We start from the raw sequence: 22,367 nt of genomic DNA on the forward strand, positions 1-22,367 counted from the left end.
TAGCCCACAGTTTGGGCCCTCACTATACAAGGAATGTTCTGGTTCTGGTTCACCATGGCAATGTCGGTTACAAGAGGAGTCAGTTAATGAGAGGTTGTTGGTAAGGGTGGCAGCCAAATAGCATCTTTAGTGCCTTCCTCAGCAAAAGATTCAATGCAGCAGATGATTGGCTCTATGCTTGTCAAGCATAAGAAAAGGACATGTGGAGAGCTATTGCATTTTGGGTCCATGATGATCACATCCCTACAAGTGCTGCAGACAATACCTGCTACAGTCAGTAGTTCTGGAAGTTGGCTGAGAGAGTGATTAAGGAAATCGCTCCTCGCTCCCTATATTGAGTGCTTAGGATTGTGGACAGGGAGAGAGGTACACCAGATAGGTTTCTTGTGTTATATGATGATGAATGCCAAGGCTGAGATCAGGCAGTTGGATTAGAAGCATGCTAATGAGTATGCCGACATCATTGGGGAGGTGAGATTACTACTTGGGCACAGAGTTGCATCTATTAGGTAATCCAAGCGCAATCCTCAGTGCCTGTTTATTCTTATAAAAAATAATCGTGTAATTCTTTTTTTGCTAATTAAATCAATCACATGTCCTAATAGCCTATTACCTCAACCTAAAGTTCCAATATAGTTTTCTAGAAATAGACATGAATGAGGAACTATTGATTGTCTGGCACAATGTCATCTACGAGACAGGCTAATTTGGTCTAGAGAAGTTAACTTTAATCAAAATTGGGGATGGTACTTTGTATGGAAGCAGATAACTGATGCCATATGTGGGGTGTGGTTCATGGATAAGTTTTTAGAGAGGGCTCCCGTAGCTTTGGTGAGAAACAGCTATGGCAAGCAAAGAGAGTATGAATTTAGGTATGATGGGCACCAACTCTAACCGGTCTGCTGTTTTATAATAAGTAGTGTCTAGCATCCAAATTGCTTGATTGCATTTGGAGCTAAATGGTCGTTCCATTTTGGGCCGTCATATAAAAAAAAATCAAGGGATTGGTGATTTGGATCCTCTCGCAGATGATTTCCTCCGGTTGCTATGAGCATAACTCATCAATCTTCTCCTTAGTTCATGGCAAACATAGGAATTGCCTAACCCAAAAGAGACTGAATAACTTGGTCTATGTGCACTACAATCTACAATTTTCAAATTGAAGTGCATCCATGAGGAGGTGGAGCTGAAGTATGATAATCCACTTCATAATGATTTTTGTATGATAACGAGGATCCCATAATCGGTTGCTTGAGGGCCGGGTCTGGCAAAGCTTGATGAGCCAGAATTGCTAGCTCAACCAGCTAACATCATAGTAAAGGTGGCTGGGATGAATGTATTGTAGCGGATAGAGTGACTCATGCCACACTCAACCAGCCAATGCTCAGGAGCAGGAGGAACCACGGAGGTTGGGGAACCAATCATGGTGGCAAGGTTCTATCTGAGACATCCACTAGAGATATGTCAAGGAGGTACCTTTTAGTAAAGATATGATGAGGTACTAAGAGGTCACCATGGTACCAATCCAGTTAGGGAAGTAGGGCTGGTTAAGGTTGTGGGCCTAGTCGAGGCATCTAGTAGTCAGTTAGGAAGAGGCTGGCAGAAAAAAAAGCAATGTCTTAGAGCACCAAGAAAGGAAAAGGAAATAAAGCTGCAAATATGTTTAAGAGGGTTGATGAGGAGTCTGTTTGGTCAGATTCTATGACCGCTAAGCCCTCGAGCAATCGGTTGCCCAGGTTATCTCATGATAGTAGCGATGATGCTAATGACATTTCGAGTGACGATGCCTTTGATATCCAAGGAGGCAATGTGTAGGGTGGATGTCTGGCTAGGACACCACTTCCCAAGATCCTTTCAGTACCACGCGATGCAGGAGGAAGAAAGAAGAAACAAAACAAAAAGAAAAACAATCAAAATACGTTGATCAGCCACAAAAGGGCTCGCCTCTACGGGACATGCAAACTTCACTATGAAAAAGAAAATTTTACAAGAGGAGACCTCACCCTCAACCCTTGTACACCCAATTCTCTCTCATCTGAAGTTCCCCTCACAAAAGCTCTCTCTTGAAGACCTCCTGAATCCCTGAAGAGCCTGGCGACCGCTGTCCAGGAGCCTCCTGCTCCTCTCTCAGCGCCTTCGCCTCTCTCTCTTCAATCGGGTTCGTACGGCTCTGTACGGTGAGAAACTGAACCGCTGCCTTCTCTGTTCGTCTCAGGCCCTTTTAAAGGGTTAAACAGAGCTTAAAACCTAATTAGATTAGGTTTAAGAGTCCTAAACAAGCCAAATCAACGTCCCAGACCGTCGGATCAAGATCGGGAGCCTCCTAGGCCGTCGGATCGCGCTCCGGTCCATGGAATAGTGCCGTGGACCGCGAGAAACGCGTGGGAAACGCCTACGCAGTCCACAGGCCCCGTCGTGGACCGCCCGGTCCACGGTGGACCGGGGCAAGGGGGCCAGCAGGCCGCTGGCCTGGGCCGGCCCGCGCGCGCGGGCCTGGGCCGCTCTTGCGCGCGGGCCTGCGCACGCCTGGGCCACGCGCCCGGCTGGGCCGCGCGTCCGCCTGGGCCGCGCGTCCCGCGCTGGCCTGGGTCGCGCGTCCCGCGCGCCGCCGTCCGCCGCCCGCCGGCGGTCCTCCGTCACCTCGATTCTCGTGCCGACTTCAAAAGCTCGTATCTCCTCCATTCGAGCTCCGATTCAGGTGATCTTGGTCTCGTTGGACTCTGTTTTTCGTCGCGAACCTCGCTGTGGGCTGAATCTCGAGGCGTCAAATCCTAACAATCTCCATCTCGACTCGATATTCGGCCTCCTCCAAACTCCGAGAGCTTCTGGATCTCCTCGTCCCCATGCCCTGGGGAAATCGCCTGCTGATCATGGATGGGCAAACATGGGAGTCGAACCAGGTTGCTCTATCCTATCTCCGTCATATGCTGTGCTCCTCCTGACCTGAGACCTACTCGGGGCATCATCCTGCGGCAATAGAAATCTTACCTTGCGACGTCGTCTCTCGTCCTCCCGAGTCTCCTATCTCGTGCCCGATCCATCTCCTGGAGCTCCACCTCGCTCTGGGCTCCACCTGGCTCCCGAAGCTCTACCTCGCACTGGGCTCCCTGCTAGGTAATAATGTCCTCTACTCTCCTTCTTCCCCTCCAGCACAATCCTATCGCCGCGTAGCACCCTCAGGATTCCTCCACCAGCTACCGTCCTGTAGCCTCTCGAATCCAGTCTGCTAAGTGAGATAAGATTCCGCCTGAAATCGGGTATGTATCGGACCTCCCCCAATCTCCTCACTGCACCGTCATGTGTCCTCCAGCTGACTGTCCCAATGCCTCTGATCGCACAGCTCGATCCATCCGGCAGATATACAGTGCCCTCACTGTTCTCCAGGGAGTCAAACTGCTCCTCTCTGCAACACACATGATAGGGGCATGCAGAATCTAATATCCACTGCTGGGAAGAAATAGATACCTCGTCAGATATCTCCAGGACATCTCCATCTGAATCACTGCCGGCCATCGCTACAGCAGCCACCGTCCGATTTTTCAGTTGAGGGCAGTCTCTGGCTAGATGCCCCAACTCTTCACACCGGTAACACCTGGTTTTGCTCAAGTCCCTCCTGGACTTAGACCGCCCTCGATGCGATCTCCTGTCGCTCCGTCTACCGCCTCCTGCTCCTCCAGAAGCCACCAAAGCTGAGCTACCGCCACCTGAGCTCGAAGCTGGGTTCTTCCTCCTGAGAACCTCGTTCTGGAGTATCGCCGCGGTGACCTCGTCCATCTTGATAGTGCTCTTTCCCACTAGAAGAGTAGTCACCAAGGACTCGTACGAAGGGGGAAGCGACACCAGCAAAACCAGCGCCCTGGTCTTCTCCTCAACGTTCTCGCCAATGCTGAGAAGGTCGGTGAGGATCTTCTGGAAGTGGCTCAAATGCTCCTGCATGCTCTGTCCCTCAGTCATCCGCAGTTGGTAAAACTGCCTCCAGAGAAAAAGTGTGTTGGTGAGAGACTTCGCCATGTACAACTCTTCGAGCTTCGACCACAGCACCGTCGGGGAAGTCTCGCTCAGCACATGGATCACCACCTCATCCGCCAGGTACATGCGGATGGTACTCACCTCCTGCATCTGTAGTCGTTTCCAATCCCGCACCTCCATGGTGGTCGGCTTCTCATCGCACAAGAGAGCATCGATCAACCCCTGTTGGATGAGCACGTCCTTTACCCTTGCCTGCCACAAGGAGAAATTGCTCTTACCAACGAACTTGTTGATCTTCATCTTGATTGTTCCTGTTTTCTCCATCTTCAGTCTTGCTCACCACCACTGCAATCAGCGTCTTTGTACCGCCTTGCTCTGATACCACTTGTAGGGTGGATGTCTAGCCAGGACACCACCTCCCAAGATCCTTTTAGTACCACGCGATGCAGCAGGAAGAAAGAAGAAACAAAACAAAAGGAAAAACAATCAAAATACGTGGTTCAGCCACAAAAGGGCTCGCCTCCACGGGACATATAAACTTCACTATGAAAAAAAAAATTTTACAAGAGACCTCACCCTCAACCCTTGTACACCCAATTCTCTCTCATCTGAAGTTCCCCTCACAAAAGCTCTCTCTCTCTTGAAGATCCCCCCTGAACCCCTGAAGAGCCTGGCGACCGCTGTCCAGGAGCCTCCTGCTCCTTCTCTCTCAGCGCCCTCGCCTCTCTCTCTTCAATCGGGTTCGTACGGCTCTGTACGGCGAGAAACCGAACCCCTGCCTTCTCTGTTCGTCTCAGGCCCTTTTAAAGGGTTAAACAGAGCTTAAAACCTAATTAGATTAGGTTTAAGAGTCCTAAACAAGCCAAATCATCGTCCCAGACCGTCGGATCAAGACCGAGAGCCTCCTGGGCCGTCGGATCGCGCTCCGGTCCACGGAATAGTGCCATGGACCGCGAGAAACGCGTGGGAAACGCCCACGCGGTCCACAGGCCCCGCCGTGGACCGTCCGGTCCACGGTGGACCGGGGCAAGGGGGCCAGCAGGCCGCTGGCCTGGGCCGACCCGCGCGTGAGGGCCTGGGCCGCTCTTGCGTGCGGGCCTGCGCGCGCCTGGGCCACGCGCCCGCCTGGGCCGCGGGCCTGGGTAGCGCGTCCCGCGCGGGCCTGGGTCGCACGTCCCGCGCGCCGCCGCCTGCGGCCGCGCCGCTGCCGTCCGCCGGCGGTCCTCCGCCGTCTCGATTCTCGTGCCGACTTCAAAAGCTCGTATCTCCTCCATCCGAGCTCCGATTCAGGTGATCTTGGTCTCGTTGGACTCCGTTTTTCGTCGCGAACCTCGCTGTGGGCTGAATCTCGAGGCGTCAAATCCTAACACAGTGGCCTTACCAGGGGGTAAACTCACAGCCACCTGATCTAAGTCTGTTCACAGGAAAGCTGTGTTTCATTCTTGCCATGCAAGATGTGGTCCACTAAGCATGTCATAAGACCCATGAGGATACAACAGCATACAAGGGATGGGTCCTCTTATGGTAGTTCAGGACACAACATTGCTGCAATTGATAATATAGCATGCGAAGTTGGGTCATTATATATCTATGGATCCTCATCAGGCACCGGATATTATTTAGCACAATCAAGATATGGTTCATGTGCATATCCTTATTTGAGGCATCCTATCCTCCGTGAGCTCCACCAGATTGTAGGTCAGATTTCATTGCCTCAATCTTCCCTTAGTTGGGAGTGGGATTGCTAGCCCAGTATCTTATAGAGAATCAGTAGCAAGATGGCTATCCAGGAGATCCAAAGTATTGATTGCAGGGTGGGCACAGTATCCGTGTTGGAGTCACATCCATGTCTGGGACTATGAACAAGATTCCAATGTCTACAAGTGGCAGAAGCACTCCATGAGGGACTAAATATCGGTAAGTATTTGTAAGCCAAATCAATTCTTAGTTATTACAATTGCATACATCAAGCAAGCATATGCTCTCTGAGATCTTGTAGAACAAAATAATATTAAAACACCATTAATATTATGATCAAATATCCATAAATATTATCTTAAAAAATTACAAAAATTGAAAAGGCAAAAAACAATTGAATCGATACTGAATTGGTACACAATATTGTTACTATTCAGTTTGTACTGTACCAGGACCTGATTGATATGGTCTCTGGTACTGAGATTGCGAGCATTACTTGATGCAATGGTAGAGGCTTGGGTTGCTAAGAGCACTGGTGCAGGTCCAAGTCCTAGGTAGCCTCTTTGTAAAAAGCTATCAAAGGTTAAGTTTGTCCTCGGTTTACCCCTCCCAAGATCCAGAAGTTGCCATGACTACTACTGGGAAGTTGTCCCTTTTTAGATTTGTTTCCAGGAAGACTAAATCTGGTTTTGACTATTAGGCTGGGGCTGAGTGAAACGTATGGGTTAGCAGATGTGCAATTGTCTGCCAAATACCCTTTTTTGAGGTTGTTGGGAGGATTTAAGTCCAACCTTTTTCTTAAATATACACTATTTATGTTTGAGAAGCAGAGCATCTTAATTTGGGCATTTCTCTATGAAATCGGGCTTGCCTCAATGGTAACACCTCTTTGTTTAGCAAGCATAGTTTGTAAGTTTGATTCTGGGATGGTGAATCCCCAAAATTTTAGACCTAGCTAATAATAATGAGGTTGTGTTTCCCTCCCTTTCTCTCAAAAGAAAAATATGGCACTTTCTTGAATTGAAATTCAGAACATTCTTGTCAGTGATTTTACATTGCTAAATCACATGGCTAAGTAGGAGCTTGGGTTTTTTATTGCTTGTGGAAGTAGTGAAAAAAATGATAAAAGAGATGTACAAATGTAGCAATGCTTACCCCTTTCGAGAGTCCTAATCTCATGAAAATATCTGAAAAGGCTGATTGATTTTGCATTTCCTGGAGTATCAGAAAAGATACATTTTGCATATTATATTCAGTGTATCTGATCTTTTAAGCAATGGCCATCATGTCATCAGCAGTTCGCTTCAACCTAATCTCACTTTCAAGAATATTGGCGCTTATACTTTTTAGCTGCCAGACCATTCAACATATTCAATAATCTACACTTGCCAGAAAAGAAAAAGAGGCACAGCTTCAATAAGCTATTAACTGTTCGTCTTCTAGAATGGTTAAAACACTGGATTTTATCTTTGGTTGTGGTATAAACTTGAGATTATTTGCTTTCTCTATCTTTTGGAGAAAGTAGTAACCGAAATTTGATGTGTATCCTAGTTTTCAGGCATATAGTGTTGTTACAGTATAAACGAAAGAAAATCTTTTATGCATTTGATTAATTTTTTTAAAACAAATCTATGATTTGTATTGCATTTAAGTTTTATAAAATGGGTTCTGACTTTTCCGTTACATTTTCTCAATACGTAATATTTTACCAAAATTGTATAGCTGTCAGTTTTGTCCCAACTCTAACCTGAAAACAGGTACATTTGTGGAGGCACCTGTGACCCATGTTGTTTGAAGATGCTTAGACATCAGCAATCAGCTCCATAAAATCAACTCTTTTATGCATTTGATTCATTTTATTAAAACAACTCTATGATTTGTATTCCATTTAAGTTTTGTAAAATGGGTTCTGACTTTTCTGTTAGATTTTCTCAATGTGTAATATTTTACCAAAATTGTATAGCTGTCAGTTTTGTCCCAACTCTACCTGAAAACAGGTACATTTGTGAAGATGCTTGGTCATCAGCAATCAACTCCATACTAGGCATTAGACACAGAACCTGTGTTTTATAGCCTTTTCAACCTGCACTATCTTATGTTCTTTCCATATGTTCCTTTCGCATTGCCCTGAATGAAGGGAAATCAGGCATGAACAATGCACTTAGTACACCTTTTAGTTGTTGACTTAGTCCGCTTTTTGGTGTATCACATAACTAGAAAGAGTGTAATCTATTAATAGATGAAAAAGCAACATCTAGAGCTGCATAATTACATCAGCCCTCAAGGCTAATCATTTTTTCGGTTTTTTGAGGCCTAGTTCTTTTCTTCTGTTTTCTTTTTTTGCAATAGAAAGCCTTTCTGAAGCACTTGTTAATTGCATCAAGTAATTGTTTATGAGCTGATGTTTTTGGTTCTTCATAATTGAATGGATGATACTTCTCATGTTGTCTATTAAGTGAAGGCTATATTTCACAATTTTCTTCCACCATAGTGGCAAGCAGGTTCCAGGCAGGCTGCAGCTCCTGCAGGGTTTGAGCCAGATAAAAACAACTGGGGATGGAACTGGTTGGAGCGATGGATGGCTGTTCGTCCATGGGAGAACCGATTCCTTGACATTAATCTCAAAGATGGGGTGATGCTTCACGAGAATGGACTGCCTGAGGGAAAGAAAGGAACTAAGGCTCAGAACAAACCTCCTGGGAAGAAAACTGTTTCAAATCTTCATTCCAATGTCCTAACCCAGAAATCAGGCCCATCACATTCTGAAGGGAGTGGCTCTTCATCAAGTCGATCTGTGAACCAGCTAGCCTCTTCTGCTATGCCATCAGTCAAGGGAAAATCAAAGCCATCATTTGAGGAGGTTTCTGGCGAAGCTATCTCTCGGCCCTCTGGAGTTGGTACTCGGTCATATAGCAATCCAAAAGAGAGGCCATCACAACTGGATTCTCAGGCTAAGAAGCGGCTGTCCCTCCCCAGCAGTGGTGAGTCCACTTCATACTCTTAAGAATAGTTTCTTAATCTTCTTCAAGCTATTGCATCGTTTATTGCAAAACAATTTGCAGGCTTTTATCTAATAGTAATAGGACACCATCTTGTAACAAATGCATTTTGGCTTGCTCCATAGGTTTAAAGATCTGGCTTCTTTTACTGTCACTGTTGCACATCATGTTAGGTAATGTGGATTATGTGAAATTGATAATGTAGGAGTGACATGATTACAATCTTCTGTACACACATACATCTATCTTGAAATAATTAGATAGGTATGGACTTTTTAATTGTCTAGTATACATGTGATATTTTTGTATGTGTGGTGTTTTTCCTAATAAACATGTAATATGGCATGAGATGGGTGGCAACCTGCAAGCATGAAACTCCCATGCTCAAGCTTGCTCTGACTCTCTGATTCAGCATTATTCATCATCGCTTGGTCATCATTATCTATTCATTTGTTTCGGTCAATTTAATACCTCATTGAAACTAATGAATACAAAAGCGTGCAACCATTGCAATGAAAGCTGCTGACAGCCATGTTATCAATAACAAGCAGGTGTGGCAGCAGGAAAACACTCTACCAATAGAACTGCTGCTAACCGGTCTGCGCCTGCTAAGAAAGCTACCAGAGACACGCCCAAATCTGAAATAAAACACCATTTGAATCCTACAGATCCAGCTCCAAAGAGAGTTGAGGTGCAGACATGAGAAGCCATTTTCAGTTGATTATAATACTATAGTAGCTGTTCTAGGGATGTTCTTGTGCTGTATCAAACTTTCTCTGTATATATTATTTAATGATCTTTTCTGCCGGGGTTGTGGTCTCTGTGCTTCTACACATCTGTCTTGCAGATACTTGCACTGACAGGTCTAAATATGCCAATGCTGGTATCTGCCCGCAATGATATAGGGAGATCCATTCTATTACTGTACTATTAGTCGCACGACCATGCGGTGTCTATTTGTTCTTGTTGGATTTTAAGTTGTCCTTTTAGTCTATTGTTGGATGGCTGTTGGCACACTGAGTCTCTAACTATTAGAAAAAATGGAGAATTATGCTTGCATTGGTGAAGTGATGGTCTCTTCTGAATTTTCATACATTCAAAGAGAACCACACACGTCTGACAAGGAAACCATTTGGTATTGCAAAATTTCCACATTAAACATTACAATCTAATGCTACAATTGCAATATAAGACATTTGCGTACCATTGTATTTGCTTAGGCGTTTTCATTTAATTCCTGTTTCGACTAATCAGCAAGGGAAAACCCGACCCTTGTACTACACTAATGAGTTTGAGGCGACTGCTCTTATGGTCTCTCCAACTGCTTCAGAATTTATTTCAGCCTTTGAGATGAATTAATTTCCTCTTTTTCTGTAGTTATGTAGGGACCATAGCCTGGATTCCGGTTTATAATGGATCGTGTGTCTAATCTTTAGTGGGAAGCAGCTGAATAGAGTGGGGAAACCATGTCTGGGTCTCTGTGTCTATCCATCTTTAGGGAAGAACGTTTCTCTTGATTCCACCACTATTTGTTTAATATATGGTTATCGTCATCCCCGGAGAACCTTTTGAAGACCTTACTGAGGTCAACTCTGGTCCTTGTAAGTTGGAAATTTTTTTTTTTTTTTTGTTGGTAAAGCTCGTAAGTTGGAAGTTGAAAGGTAATAAATTAGTGGTCGATGGCTGTAAAAGTGTGACCTTTGATTCTTTTTTCACCGATTTATTCTTATGTTCTTTGCAATGCTGAACGGTGGGGCCCAGGGGTTGAGAACACAAATGTACCGCTCGGATCCTTGTCTTCTTTAACTTTCTATTTTTTTAATTAAATTATAAAACCTCACTAGAGGTCTCTGTTTATCATATTTTTATCTGACAGTTTCTAAAATCTATACCAATTAAATTAATGATGTTTGTAAAATCGTTCATGCTAGATGAAAAATCGAAACTGCTCTTGAGTGGGCGGAAGGATGGACATTTTCTTTTGTCCTTGGACGACTGTCATATCACTTAAGATTTCTTGATTATTTTTAATTTTTAATATTATAGATTAAAATATTAAGTAAAAATAGATCTTAGATGGGTAAGTATTATAGATTTTATCCTACCCACAATAGATTTAAGGTAGATATAAGCAATGGAAAAACTTATCCGGAGCTTGATCCAAATACATCATATTTTCGAGATAAAATAAAAATAATTTATAAATAAAAAATTAATTTTTATAATTTTATTCATCTAACCAATCCAACCTATTCTTTTTAACTTCACCTCTCCTTTCTCGTCCCGAGAATCTATCCACCCCATTCAATCTTGAGGTAAGTATAAGATAGACACAGAAAATGGGTTTTTTTATTCACGTCCGATATGTTACCTAGATAAATATAAAATTTTAAATAATAAATTATCGTACGTTTATAATTTATCTATTTATTTATTTAATCATCGACAAAGGCTGTGACTCTGGCGCCAACTAACGTGAGTGCCTGTCTCTTCTCGTATCTGAGTGCCGTGCTGTGGAGTTTTGTTTTTACTTTGTTTGTTTGCATTATTCCAGATACTTTATATATTATATATAACTGTTCTTTAGTTTTCTTTTTCTTTTTTTTTTTTTTTTTTTTGACACACTCGGCTTATCTTTTGTCACTACTAGGGGGAGAGAAAATGGCTGGAGCGTATTCAGCAGAAGAAGCGTAAATGTAGTAATCTCTTATCATTCCCGTCGTGTGGACTGGCACGGTTTCATGACTCAAAATTAAGAGCCAGTTGTGATGATGGATAGGGATAGTTTGAAGGGGTTCGGATGAAGGCTGCAACGTCAGTCCAGCAATGGAGGGGGCATTTGGACGCCTTCCAATGCCTTCCTTTTGAGTGCAAAACTGACTCGCTACAGAGGGAATGAAACGAAATTAAGGTAACACGTTTATTTTGCATTGCCGGGTTTTTTTTTTTGAGTAAAAGTTTTTGTTTGTCAATAAATATCTTAAATCAAATTTGCTCATAGCATCATCACCATTCTAATTATATCTTTTGCAAACCTTTCTAAGTAGTCTTTTGGGGTCCATAATTGAGTGTCACCTGTCCCCTTGAACTTTCTTTTTTTTTTTTTCGGTCCTTGGGTCAACAAATATATTTTATTAAGAACACATACATGTTTGGCACATCATAGGTAGGTGGACAACTAAATACCATTTTTATATCAAAAAATATATTTATATTTATATTTTCTATAAAAGAATTCCAAGTATTTGATCTTGTGATGCCCGTGAGTTTTTTTTTTTTTTTTCTTTCAGGTAGACGCAACATGTCAGAAGAAAGCCAGACTCCTTATAAAATCAATATAAAAATAATTAAATAATATGTAATTATCAACACTGAGAGCATGCTTACCAGATTCCTTTTTATATTATTTTTTTAGACATTCGAGCGTCGTTGGGACGAAACTTTGGTAGATGATGCATGCACCAAATGCGTGCAGTCAATAACGACTGCTGATTTTTATGGATGCTATTCGTTATACATGTATCTTGATGTATCTCGATGCCCCACAGTAAAAATCAACAGTCGTGATGGCTTGTACAATGATGTGCTCCACTTGTATAAGCAATAATTTCTCCTAGATAATCCTAACCTACATGCTTAGTACAACATCTAACTTTCGCCTTAAATTCTTTCCCCTTTGTTTAATTCAGTAATAAAGATATAAGCAACAATTGAATGTATCTTCTTCTATAACAACGGAGTGCCAAGGGTCACAATTCGTCCAAAATCAACATTTATTGACCACCTGGGAAAAGCCTCCTTCCGCCGCATATATTTATCACGCATATATACAAATAATAAATAATATTAAAATATATATTTGAAAAAAATAAATAAAATTTGATAAATATTAAATAATATTTAGAAATATATTTATATTATATTTATATATATGGTATATTTGTGAAACATATATGATATATTTGCATATGTATACGGAAATAGTTAATGGTATTGAAGTATATAGCTTAGAAAGAATTAGTAGTGTTTAATATTTAATATTAAATATTATTTAGAAATATATTTATATTATATTTATATCTGGTATAATCTTAGAATGTTTATATGTGATATATGCATCATAAATGTGAAGGTTAATTTATGACGTGAGATAAATATGAAAGAGTTCTTTCTCTCGTTACGATCCCGAGAGGAAAAAATTTAAAATTATAATCCTGAAACAAAGATAGTACCAGGTTTAAATCAGACACTTAAAATATAAAAATTTTTTGGGGTGTGCAAATATTGTAAGACACGTATGGAAGGATAAATCTAAATTTTGGTAAAGTTGTTAAGGATTTAAAATTCTAAAATATACATAAAATTTGTTAAAATTTAAAAAGATAGAGTTGTTGGATCATATTTTGCCTATTTGATGATATGAAAATACCTAGCGTCATGATCTGACAGCTCGAGACATACAATCTAAACTGCATCGCATGACCCGAATAAGTGTCATGGATATCACCCTACAGCTGATGATGCATCGGAGATCGGAAGCTCGACGAGGACAATATCGTCGAGCTTTCATCGATCGTGCTCCGTTCTGCCCCTGTTCTCCATACCGTCTTTCAGTTCAGATGCTATTGGATCTCCCTGATGTGCGGAATCCATCGAGTCAGCATTCTATTATGATAGTCTACTATCTTCCAACGTAGGCGGCTAGTGCCATAACAATCCTCTGACACCACCACTTTAGCCCTCTGACGACTACCACTCCTGTGCTAACAGGCTCTAATAACTTGTCAAATTTCTTGTATAAAGGAGAAAGAGAAAAAAGGGAAGGATTTCAATTTCGATTCCAACTCTCACTATCCTCTTCCTCTATTTTCTCTCCTCCAAAATTTACTGATTTAGGCATCGAAGGGTTCCCCATCAAAGAATCCTCATCTTTTCTTTTGCAAGTCTCCGAGATTTTGTTGGCATCCAATCGCTCCAGCGCAGTGTGGAGAGTCCGAGCTGTCCTGTCACATCGGTCGGCTTCGAAGAGGAGCGGCAGCAAGAGCCTCCATTTGTCACATGTGTGCATAGTATATTTATCACATATATATGAAAATAATAAATAATATTTAATAAATATTTAATAATATTTAGAAGTATATTTATTCTACATTTATGTATGATATATCTTCGTAACCTCCACCATCTGTGTATACATGATGTATTTGTCACCGATACATGAAAATGGCATATTATATTAAGTACACATATTAGAAAAATGAATAATAGTTAATAATATTTAAAAAATATATTTATATTATATTATATTATATATAATATATTTTTTAGAATGTTTATACATAATATCTCATGCATTAATTGGACTTTATACTAGTATATATACAAGTGCTAAAAAAGGTCACCACAATAAGCTCAAAAAGTTAATTCAGAGCTGTTGGGGGATATTTTCTCCTTGGGTCGAAGATATGAGCCGGTGGTTAGATATGGACTGTTAAGCGTGCTGATGTAATCTAATTTTAGCTTCGTCCTGTGATGATCTTAAAGTCCGGACCACTATCTTGAGTGAAATTTTTAGGATCGGCTATGTATGACTTCGGCATCAAATTATTTACTCCCTTCTCTATGGTTACTGGTCTGTAACACAGACGATAGATGGTAGAATATTTGAGCATATCGAGTTTTGACTTCGACGTAAGCATACATTAGTCAGCCTCATTAGACTTCACCTCATCGGATAAGATTCAACTTAGCCGTTTCTTTTCCTCAGCATCAACTTCCATCAAATTAAGCTGAACTCTCAATTAAAAAGACAGAGCCGATCCCACCTGTATCTTATTTCAAAATTTAAAAGCATCCATGATTTTCAGTTGATCTTGGAATAGAAAAGGTAGGTGCAATAATCATCTCATCAATCTAAATCAGAAGTTTCGTCATATCTAAATCGCTCTATGATTTTTTTAGATGGTTAACAGTTTTGATCTATAAAAAAATTTACGGGAGACTCTCTAAAATATACAATTATAATTTTTTATAATTTTTTTTTGTGAGCATTGAAAAATTTTTATCGGAGTTAAATTCGATCAAAATTTGTTTGTAATTTTTTTTCCCGAGAGGATGCGCTACCACTCCAATAACTTTCGTCCGTGATTCAGACTTCAACGGCAACAAGAGCCTTTGGAGAGCTGGACATGCCATTCAATTCAATGGTCCAAAATAAAAGAAATACTACGCCCATCTGTACTTCATAACTGCAGTACACCGCCTTTCAGCGTCGCTTCTACTCATCTAATGGAAAAACGACAGTAATTAATTAAAAACAAAATAAGAAATAAAGAAAATGGGAAAAGGAACAAGCTATCTAATCCTCATCTCCCGGTCCCGCTCCCCCCTCACTTCCCTCCTCCACCTCTTTCTCTCCGAACCCTAAAAGATCCAATTTTGATTCCGAAAATCCCAAAAAGATCCAGTTTTGATCCCAAAATCGAAAGATTTGGCTGAAAACAGAGAGATCCATGTCCTCCATTACCTATCTCTCCTCGGATCTCCGCTCCCCTTAAAGCACTAATCCCACAGTTTCGATTTTTATCTGTTTTTCGAAGCGTTTGGGGTGGAGGAATTGCGAGCGAGATCGAGAGATTTGCCGCAAAAATGCTCTCCCATTCGCCGTTTATTCTGTCGTTTCTTCTTCTGTTATCGCTTCCCCTCCTCTTCGTTCTCGTCCCCCGGATTCTGCCCCCAAAGACGCTTCCGAGCATCCCGGATCCCGACGAGATCGACGATCTCGCCCTCTTCCGCCGCGCCACCCTCGCCTCCGCCGGCGGCGGCGCCAGCTCCGCCGCTGGCCTCCGCCGCCGTCCGGCGTCGCCGCCCAAGATCGCGTTCCTCTTCCTCACCAACTCCGACCTCTCCTTCGCCCCCTTGTGGGAGAAGTTCTTCGCAGGGCACGGCCGCCTGATGAACGTCTACGTCCACGCCGACCCCGCCGCCCACCTCCACCTCCCGCTGACGCCGTCGTTCCGCGAGCGGTTCATCCCGGCCAAGGCCACCCAGCGCGCCTCCCCGACCCTCATCTCCGCCGCCCGCCGCCTCCTCGCTGCGGCGCTCCTCGACGACCCCGCCAACGCCTTCTTCGCCCTCATCTCCCAGCACTGCATCCCCCTCCACTCCTTCCGTTTCGTCTACCACGCGCTCCTCGCCGACCCCGGCACCTCCTCCCTGTCCTCCGCCGGCCGCCTCCGCCGCCGCCACCGCAGCTTCATCGAAATCCTCGCCAACACCTCCCTTCTGTGGGACCGCTACAACGCCCGCGGCGAGGACGTGATGCTGCCGGAGGTCCCCTTCGACCGCTTCCGCGTGGGCTCCCAATTCTTCATCCTCGCGCGGCGCCACGCCGTGCTCGTCGTCCGCGACCGCCGCCTCTGGAAGAAGTTCCGCATGCCGTGCCTCCAATCCATGAAGGATTCCTGCTACCCGGAGGAGCATTACTTCCCTACACTTCTCGATATGCAAGACCCCGATGGCTGCACTCGCTACACCCTCACTCGTGTCAATTGGACCGACAGCGTCGGCGGCCACCCGCACACTTATCACCCACCGGAGGTCTCCGGCGATCTCATCCGGGAGCTGAGGAAGTCCAATTCCACCTATTCCTACCTCTTCGCCCGCAAGTTCTCGCCCGACTGCCTCGATCCCCTGCTCGATATCGCCGACGCCGTCATCTTCCGAGATTAGTATCCAAGTAGTTCAAATTGTGCCAGGTGATCGATGCTGACACCAATGGAATGAGGTATGGACCATGGAACCCACCCCCATTGTGCCCCAAGATCGTTTCTTTGGGTTTTGCTTGTCTAAAAGGAGAGATTTTTGTTGTGGATTCTTGAAGCCCGTAGCGTTGTTGTTGGTGTTGCAAGGCACTGGCATTGTTGGCTTTTCATGGGATCTAGTAGCTGTGAATGAGAAAAAAATTGTGTATAATATGTCCTTTTAGTTATACCTTGCAGAAATATGAGAATATAAAGTAGATATGGTATGTCTTCTATTGCTGCATTGTCAACTACTGATAGAACACTCACTCCAGTATCTTTGTTTTGAAGTTGGACAATGGATGGATAGAATGAATTGTTTTGTATGTTAGATTTGTAGGGCTTGATGTTTTTAGGTCCACATTTCCCTGGATTCTTCTTATTAGTCTCTTGGTGTTCTGATCTTTCAGACCTGGTACAAAGGTCCACCCTTTGGACTAAGTTTGCTTCTAGGTGCAAGGAAAAAGGAAGAAAGCTTGCCAGGGTTTGAGTTTGGTGATTGTGAGATTCTAGGTAGTCCCACAGACAGACTGGTTTGGTGATTAGCAATTTTTAAGATCTCTTGGCAAGGATTGTGGGATAATCTGTGTGCTTAGCTTTGTTTGATGTGTGCTGTTGGTTTGGGCATTGCTGAGTTGGTGAGTGTAAATTGGCAATGAATGATGACTGCTTCTGTTCTTTTCTCATTTCCTGCAGGGTTTGATGAGAAATTGAGAACTACTGGCCAAAGCTGCTCCATCTCTTCCTTTTTCATCTGGGAACAGCATTTATCCCTTCCTGAGTCACAACTATTTATTCCATCTTCTTCTTCTACTCATCCAGACCTGGCAAGATGGTGCCAATTAGAGAGTTTGGAAGAATTAAGTGAGGTTGTCAAGTGTGATTAGTAACGGAGGACAGCAACCATGCTTAGACATTAACATCCCCATCCTATGTAATACATAAACTCAGTCCATCCAATATCAATACATATATAGGGATTTTTATGGTTATGAGATGAATTTCTTCTCTTTCTTTTTTTCTTTTGTCCCCTTGTGAGAGTGAATTTCTTCTCTCTATCTTTCTTTTATTTTTTTTGTCCCCCTTAGTTTATATATATATATATATATAATAGGAAATCATGTAGTTTGGTGCGGGCAAAGTATATTCATTGAGTGAGGCCCTTTGCTTCAGAAAGAAATAAAGGTTAGAGACACCTTTCTGTGCTGGGTTTAGCCCGGTGGATTCGTACTTTCCCTCTTTATATTTTCTTTTCTATTTTTTGTTGTTTCTTAATACAGGATTGGTTTAAATGAAAGCGACGCCTCCTCTCTCATTCTTTTCTTTGGTTAAGGCCTATACTTGTACAACGCTCTATTTACCACCCTTATCTATTGTCATATATTAGATTAGATGTTGGCGGCCTGCAAGCCGTGAGATCTCCATTAGAAGAGTGGGGCCCTTGGCGTGGATACTGTGTAGGAGGTGGGCTCCTTTTTTTTCCTCCGCTTTTACTTTTTGCTTTTAGTCCGTTTTCAATCCATTGTTTTAATTCACGGGCTGGGACCGAAGACTGACCGGTCTTTGGACTCGCCGGGATGGGTGGGATCCAGCAGGCCCTTTTTTTATTTTTCTTATTTTTCTTCAGTAAATTACAATAATATCCTTTTAAGTTGTTGCCATTTACATTTACATCCTAAATTTTTAATTTTTTTTCAATTAGATCCTAAAATTGAATATTTGATTGCAATATGACTTAGTCATCCCTTTCCATTAGGACATGCGAACGCATGATTGCCATACGAGATAAGTTCAAAAATAAAATTTAATGGATATCCTCTCCATCTAGATCAGAGGAGGTAACTATATTTTGGCAGGAACGAACTTTCAAATTTGATTTTATTCCACTGGTAAACTTTGAGGGAAAATTAGTCGTTTCATTTATATTATCAATGGTGTTAGAGCTTGAACAAAAGGTAGAGTCATATCGCAATCAAATATTAAGTTTTTATATTTAATTAAAAAATTAGAAATTTTGGGATGTAAATAGCGAAAGTTGGACTCGCTGTAATTTTTTTGTTTTATTTACCAGCGATGTTTTTATTTTATTTCTTCTTTTATTCATTTGAGTAATGTTAAATGGGATTTATGGGCCCACATTCTTCATAGGATTTGGGTCATTTTTATTGGGTTGGGGTCAGGTTTGCAGGTCCACTTCTAAGCGTTGAGAGTTGCATTCTTTGAATGATGTGCTGCTTTTGTGCCAGTTATGGGTGGATTATGGGGCCATGAGTATGAAGCTTGGACTTTATCTTTGATTTTGCATATATATTCTGATTTTAGTAATATTATTTGAGAAACGATTTAGTTTTATAATTTAAATACTTTTGCTTCCACGCTCGTAAACACATTTTGGCCTTTCAATGTAAGGAATGTGCATTGACAAGCTTAAAAATATAAGGTTGGGTTGTAGTGATTAATGTTAAGTGCAAGAGCGTTTAAAGAATTAAAATTAAAGTCAAAGTTAGGAAAAAATTTGCATAGTCAACAGGGGGACCGCTTTTTGTGTGTGTGTTTTTGGGATAATGACAGATTACTTACCTGTGGTAAGGCTCTATTTCACTGAACCTATCTGTGGTTTAAAAATTAGTATTTAATCAATCTGACCTTTGCACGGTTAGAAACCATGCCGCTCCCTTAGACACCATGCCACTCTGTTATCTATTTGTGTAATGATAGAGCACAAATTAATCTGAAAATAGAGCTTTAGGATTCATTTTCATGTGATTTTGAATCATTTTCCTTCTCCAATCTTTGGTCGAAGCTTCTTTCGCCAAATCCTAGCATTTTCTTCAACTTTAAGCTCCTTTCACAACCTGAAGCAGAAGAGCAAGAAGGAATTAATCCAATAAGCTACATTATAATTCTTGTTTCTATTTGGAGAAATTTGATGATGGATTATATTGAGTTTTTGTAGTAATTCTTGGACCGAGGTCTTGTAGGGCGTATCTTCAAGCTTATCATTTGCAAGCAACACAAATAAATAATTGATTTTGATCTTTCCCACAATCGCACAAAAGCAGCTTCTTGTTTGTGTTGTTTGTAGATGACAAGCTTGAAAACATAGTTTATAGCCACCATAAGACCTCAATTCAAGGATTGTTTTAGAAATTCATCGTAATCCACCAACAAGTTTCAAATAAAAACAAAACTTATAATGTAATATGTCAGAGTTGATTATTTTTTGCTTTTCTACTCTGAGTTGATGAAAGGAGGTTTAGATTTGAAGAGAAATGCTTGGATTTGGTGAAAAAAACTTTAATTTGGAGATTTGGGAAGGTAAATGATTCAAAATCGAGTAAAAATGAATCCTAAACCTCTATTTTCAGATGAATTCACTCTCTAACGTTGTGCAGGTGAGTAATAGAGTGACACAGTGTTTGATAGAGCTAAGTTCAGCTAGGTTAAGTGCTATTTTTTAATTAAACCATAAGTAGGCTTAGTGGAATTAGACCTTATCATAGATGGATAATCTCAGGAATGGTAGTCGGGTGGGTTTTTTTGGATACTTAACTCGACCAAACTCTAACAGGATCTATTTAACTATATCCTATAGAGTTTAGGATTTATCCCTCGGATACTCGCTGTCCAAACCCCTTTGTACATAAATATCGAAAATCCTATCCATCATCTAAACTTTTTTATTGGGCTGTTCCAAGTCTCCCACCCGATTGAAACTCTTGAGGATGGAAAAAAAAAAAAGGGGGAGAAAAAAAACCATAGAAAAAAATCAAGAAAAACAAAAGAAAAAAATAGAAAAAATTGATCCTTTTTCCTTTTGCTTCATTTTCTTTTCATTTCATTTTATTTTTTTCGAGATATGTGGGAAAGGGGAGCACGCGAGGGAGATCGAAGAGGTTTCTTAGGTTTCAGTTGGGGTTTCTTCTTGAGCATATGGGATTTTGTGGGAATTGTGGTGGTGTGAGTTGGTCCCTTGAGGTTTTGAGGGCTTAATCTTAATAGAAGTATGATTTCATTTTTGATCGAAAGGCTCCAAGCCTCCCACCATTGAGAGTCCGAGAACTCCTGAGGATGGAAAAACATAGAGAAAAAATGAGGGAATACAAAGGAAAAATGAAAAAAATTTAAAGGTAAGACGTTGTCCCACAAAGGTTGATTTTTTCTTTTCACTTTTTATTTTTTATTTCATTCTTTTTGATTGGGTGAGTTTGGACAACCAAATAATTCGATCCGAATAAACGGTAATCGGACAGGTTCAGGTACCCAATAGGTTTATCGATTTTAAACGGGGTTTGGTTAATTTTGAAATTTTTAGTTATTTTATAATTGGGTTTGGGAAGGGTTCAGGTAATTAGATTTTAAATAGGTTTACCTATGGGTAGAGCAAATTTTGTGGGTATTTTACCGGTTGCCATCCCCAAGTAATCTATAATTATCCCTTTCTTTTTGTTTTGCTAACTGAGATACCAGTCATCTTGCTAAGAGGTTAAGTGGTGATAAAATTAAGATCTTCATTTACCTGCATATGATTAATAGCTATATGATTTATTGCCAAACTAGTTTTTAGTATATTTCTAGCCATTACTGCATCAAAATGTCTCTGAAAAGGAAAATCTTGATGTTGCTTTATTGCACTTCGCTTTTTGTTGAGTCTTTGAGTAACCCTAGCTTTCTTACTTCTCCTTTTTTTGCTTTGCTTTCAACATGCTTGATCTCTTTCGCCATGCTTGGATGATTCAATATTTCAACATATGCAAGATTGGCAAAATATGACTAGATCAATCAATCCAATCGTGTTCAATCTGCCATAAGCAAGTTTGGATTTAGACTAAATAGATTTGGATCATAAATAGATCGACTCATTTAATCTATTTAATATTCGGATCGGATTTGAGTTGTCAATATTTGACTCATTTAATCCACTTAAAATCTGTATAAAATCTATTTAACATGTTCTTGTCATGTTTAACCATCCCACTTAATCTATTTAATCCATTAAAAATCCACTTAATTTGTTTAACCTGACTTGATCCATTTGATAAATGAGTTATATGGATTAAATCAGATTACCTGTTTAATAAATAGGTTAGTTGAAATCTAAATTTTTTATCTATTTAATAAACAAGTTAAATAATTTAATAAATAGATTCAAATTGATGAATTTTTTATCCAACTCGCATCTGACCCGACTCTTATTTAACCCGACTCGACCCGATTGCAACCCCTAAAAATATGGCTCTAAGATACATTATACCTTGTAATACTGATGGGAGCAAAGGTTTTTGGTAACCAACTAAGAACCATGGCCAGTTTAGAGATTGTGCCAGGCTACATTTAATCGGAAGTATCCCTTCCGAGGCTTCAACAACACATCCTCTGTACAAAGAAGAAACATTGCTTTAAAAGAAAGGTTTTCAATGGATGCAATGGACAAAGCTTATGGGCTGGTCGAACCTCTTCGTTTTATGGGATGCCCAGGTCACCAAAAAATGGAGAAGGGCAAGGGCCACTTATAAAATTCATTGGGAATTGATGAGCTTGCTGATATACCAAAATATTCAATCCGCCACAATGAAGATACGATCCCTGCTGTATTTTGTTTTGGATATTGATCCTTTAATGCTTTCCTCTTTCCGTGCATTTTGATGAGCACAACCATATGAGATGTTTTTGCCCTTTCGAGCTTATTTCGGACTAGGATCAAGATTACTTTAAGCCTCAAGGATGATCCAACGGATATTTCACATGACATTTCAAAGGCCAGGAGCACGATTAAATTTCTTGAGAATGCTCAGGAGAAGGATGGGCTTGCGACTGAATCTAAACATTTGCAAATAAGCTCTTAATGGACCCTTATTCAACAATGTAATCACCTATGCCGTCCTGCTTTCCTTAGCTT

At 41.3% G+C, this 22,367-nt stretch overlaps 2 protein-coding genes across 3 annotated transcripts in view; both read left to right on the forward strand.

Moving 5' to 3' along the window:
* The window catches only part of LOC105034310 (protein IQ-DOMAIN 5), a 29,963-nt gene extending 20,358 nt beyond the window's left edge, over positions 1 to 9,605 (forward strand). The window contains exons 6-7 of one of the 2 annotated variants that reach the window (XM_073251790.1): positions 8,159 to 8,648; positions 9,218 to 9,605. In XM_073251790.1, coding sequence (XP_073107891.1) covers positions 8,159 to 8,648; positions 9,218 to 9,369 — 642 coding nt within the window. In that variant the 3' untranslated portion in view covers positions 9,370 to 9,605. The remainder of the gene's footprint in view (positions 1 to 8,158; positions 8,649 to 9,217) is intronic. The other variant, XM_073251791.1, reaches the window with a different exon arrangement.
* Positions 9,606 to 15,074: 5,469 nt separating this feature from the next.
* LOC105034309 (glycosyltransferase BC10) lies at positions 15,075 to 17,460 on the forward strand. Its single transcript, XM_010909411.4, has 2 exons — positions 15,075 to 16,452; positions 17,165 to 17,460. The coding sequence occupies exon 1, from the start codon at positions 15,315 to 15,317 to the stop codon at positions 16,395 to 16,397; it is 1,083 nt and encodes a 360-aa protein (XP_010907713.2). The 5' UTR covers positions 15,075 to 15,314; the 3' UTR covers positions 16,398 to 16,452; positions 17,165 to 17,460.
* Positions 17,461 to 22,367: the final 4,907 nt, after the last annotated feature.

Source organism: Elaeis guineensis, chromosome 2, assembly GCF_000442705.2.
Source record: "Elaeis guineensis isolate ETL-2024a chromosome 2, EG11, whole genome shotgun sequence".
Taxonomy (NCBI): Eukaryota; Viridiplantae; Streptophyta; class Magnoliopsida; order Arecales; family Arecaceae; genus Elaeis; species Elaeis guineensis.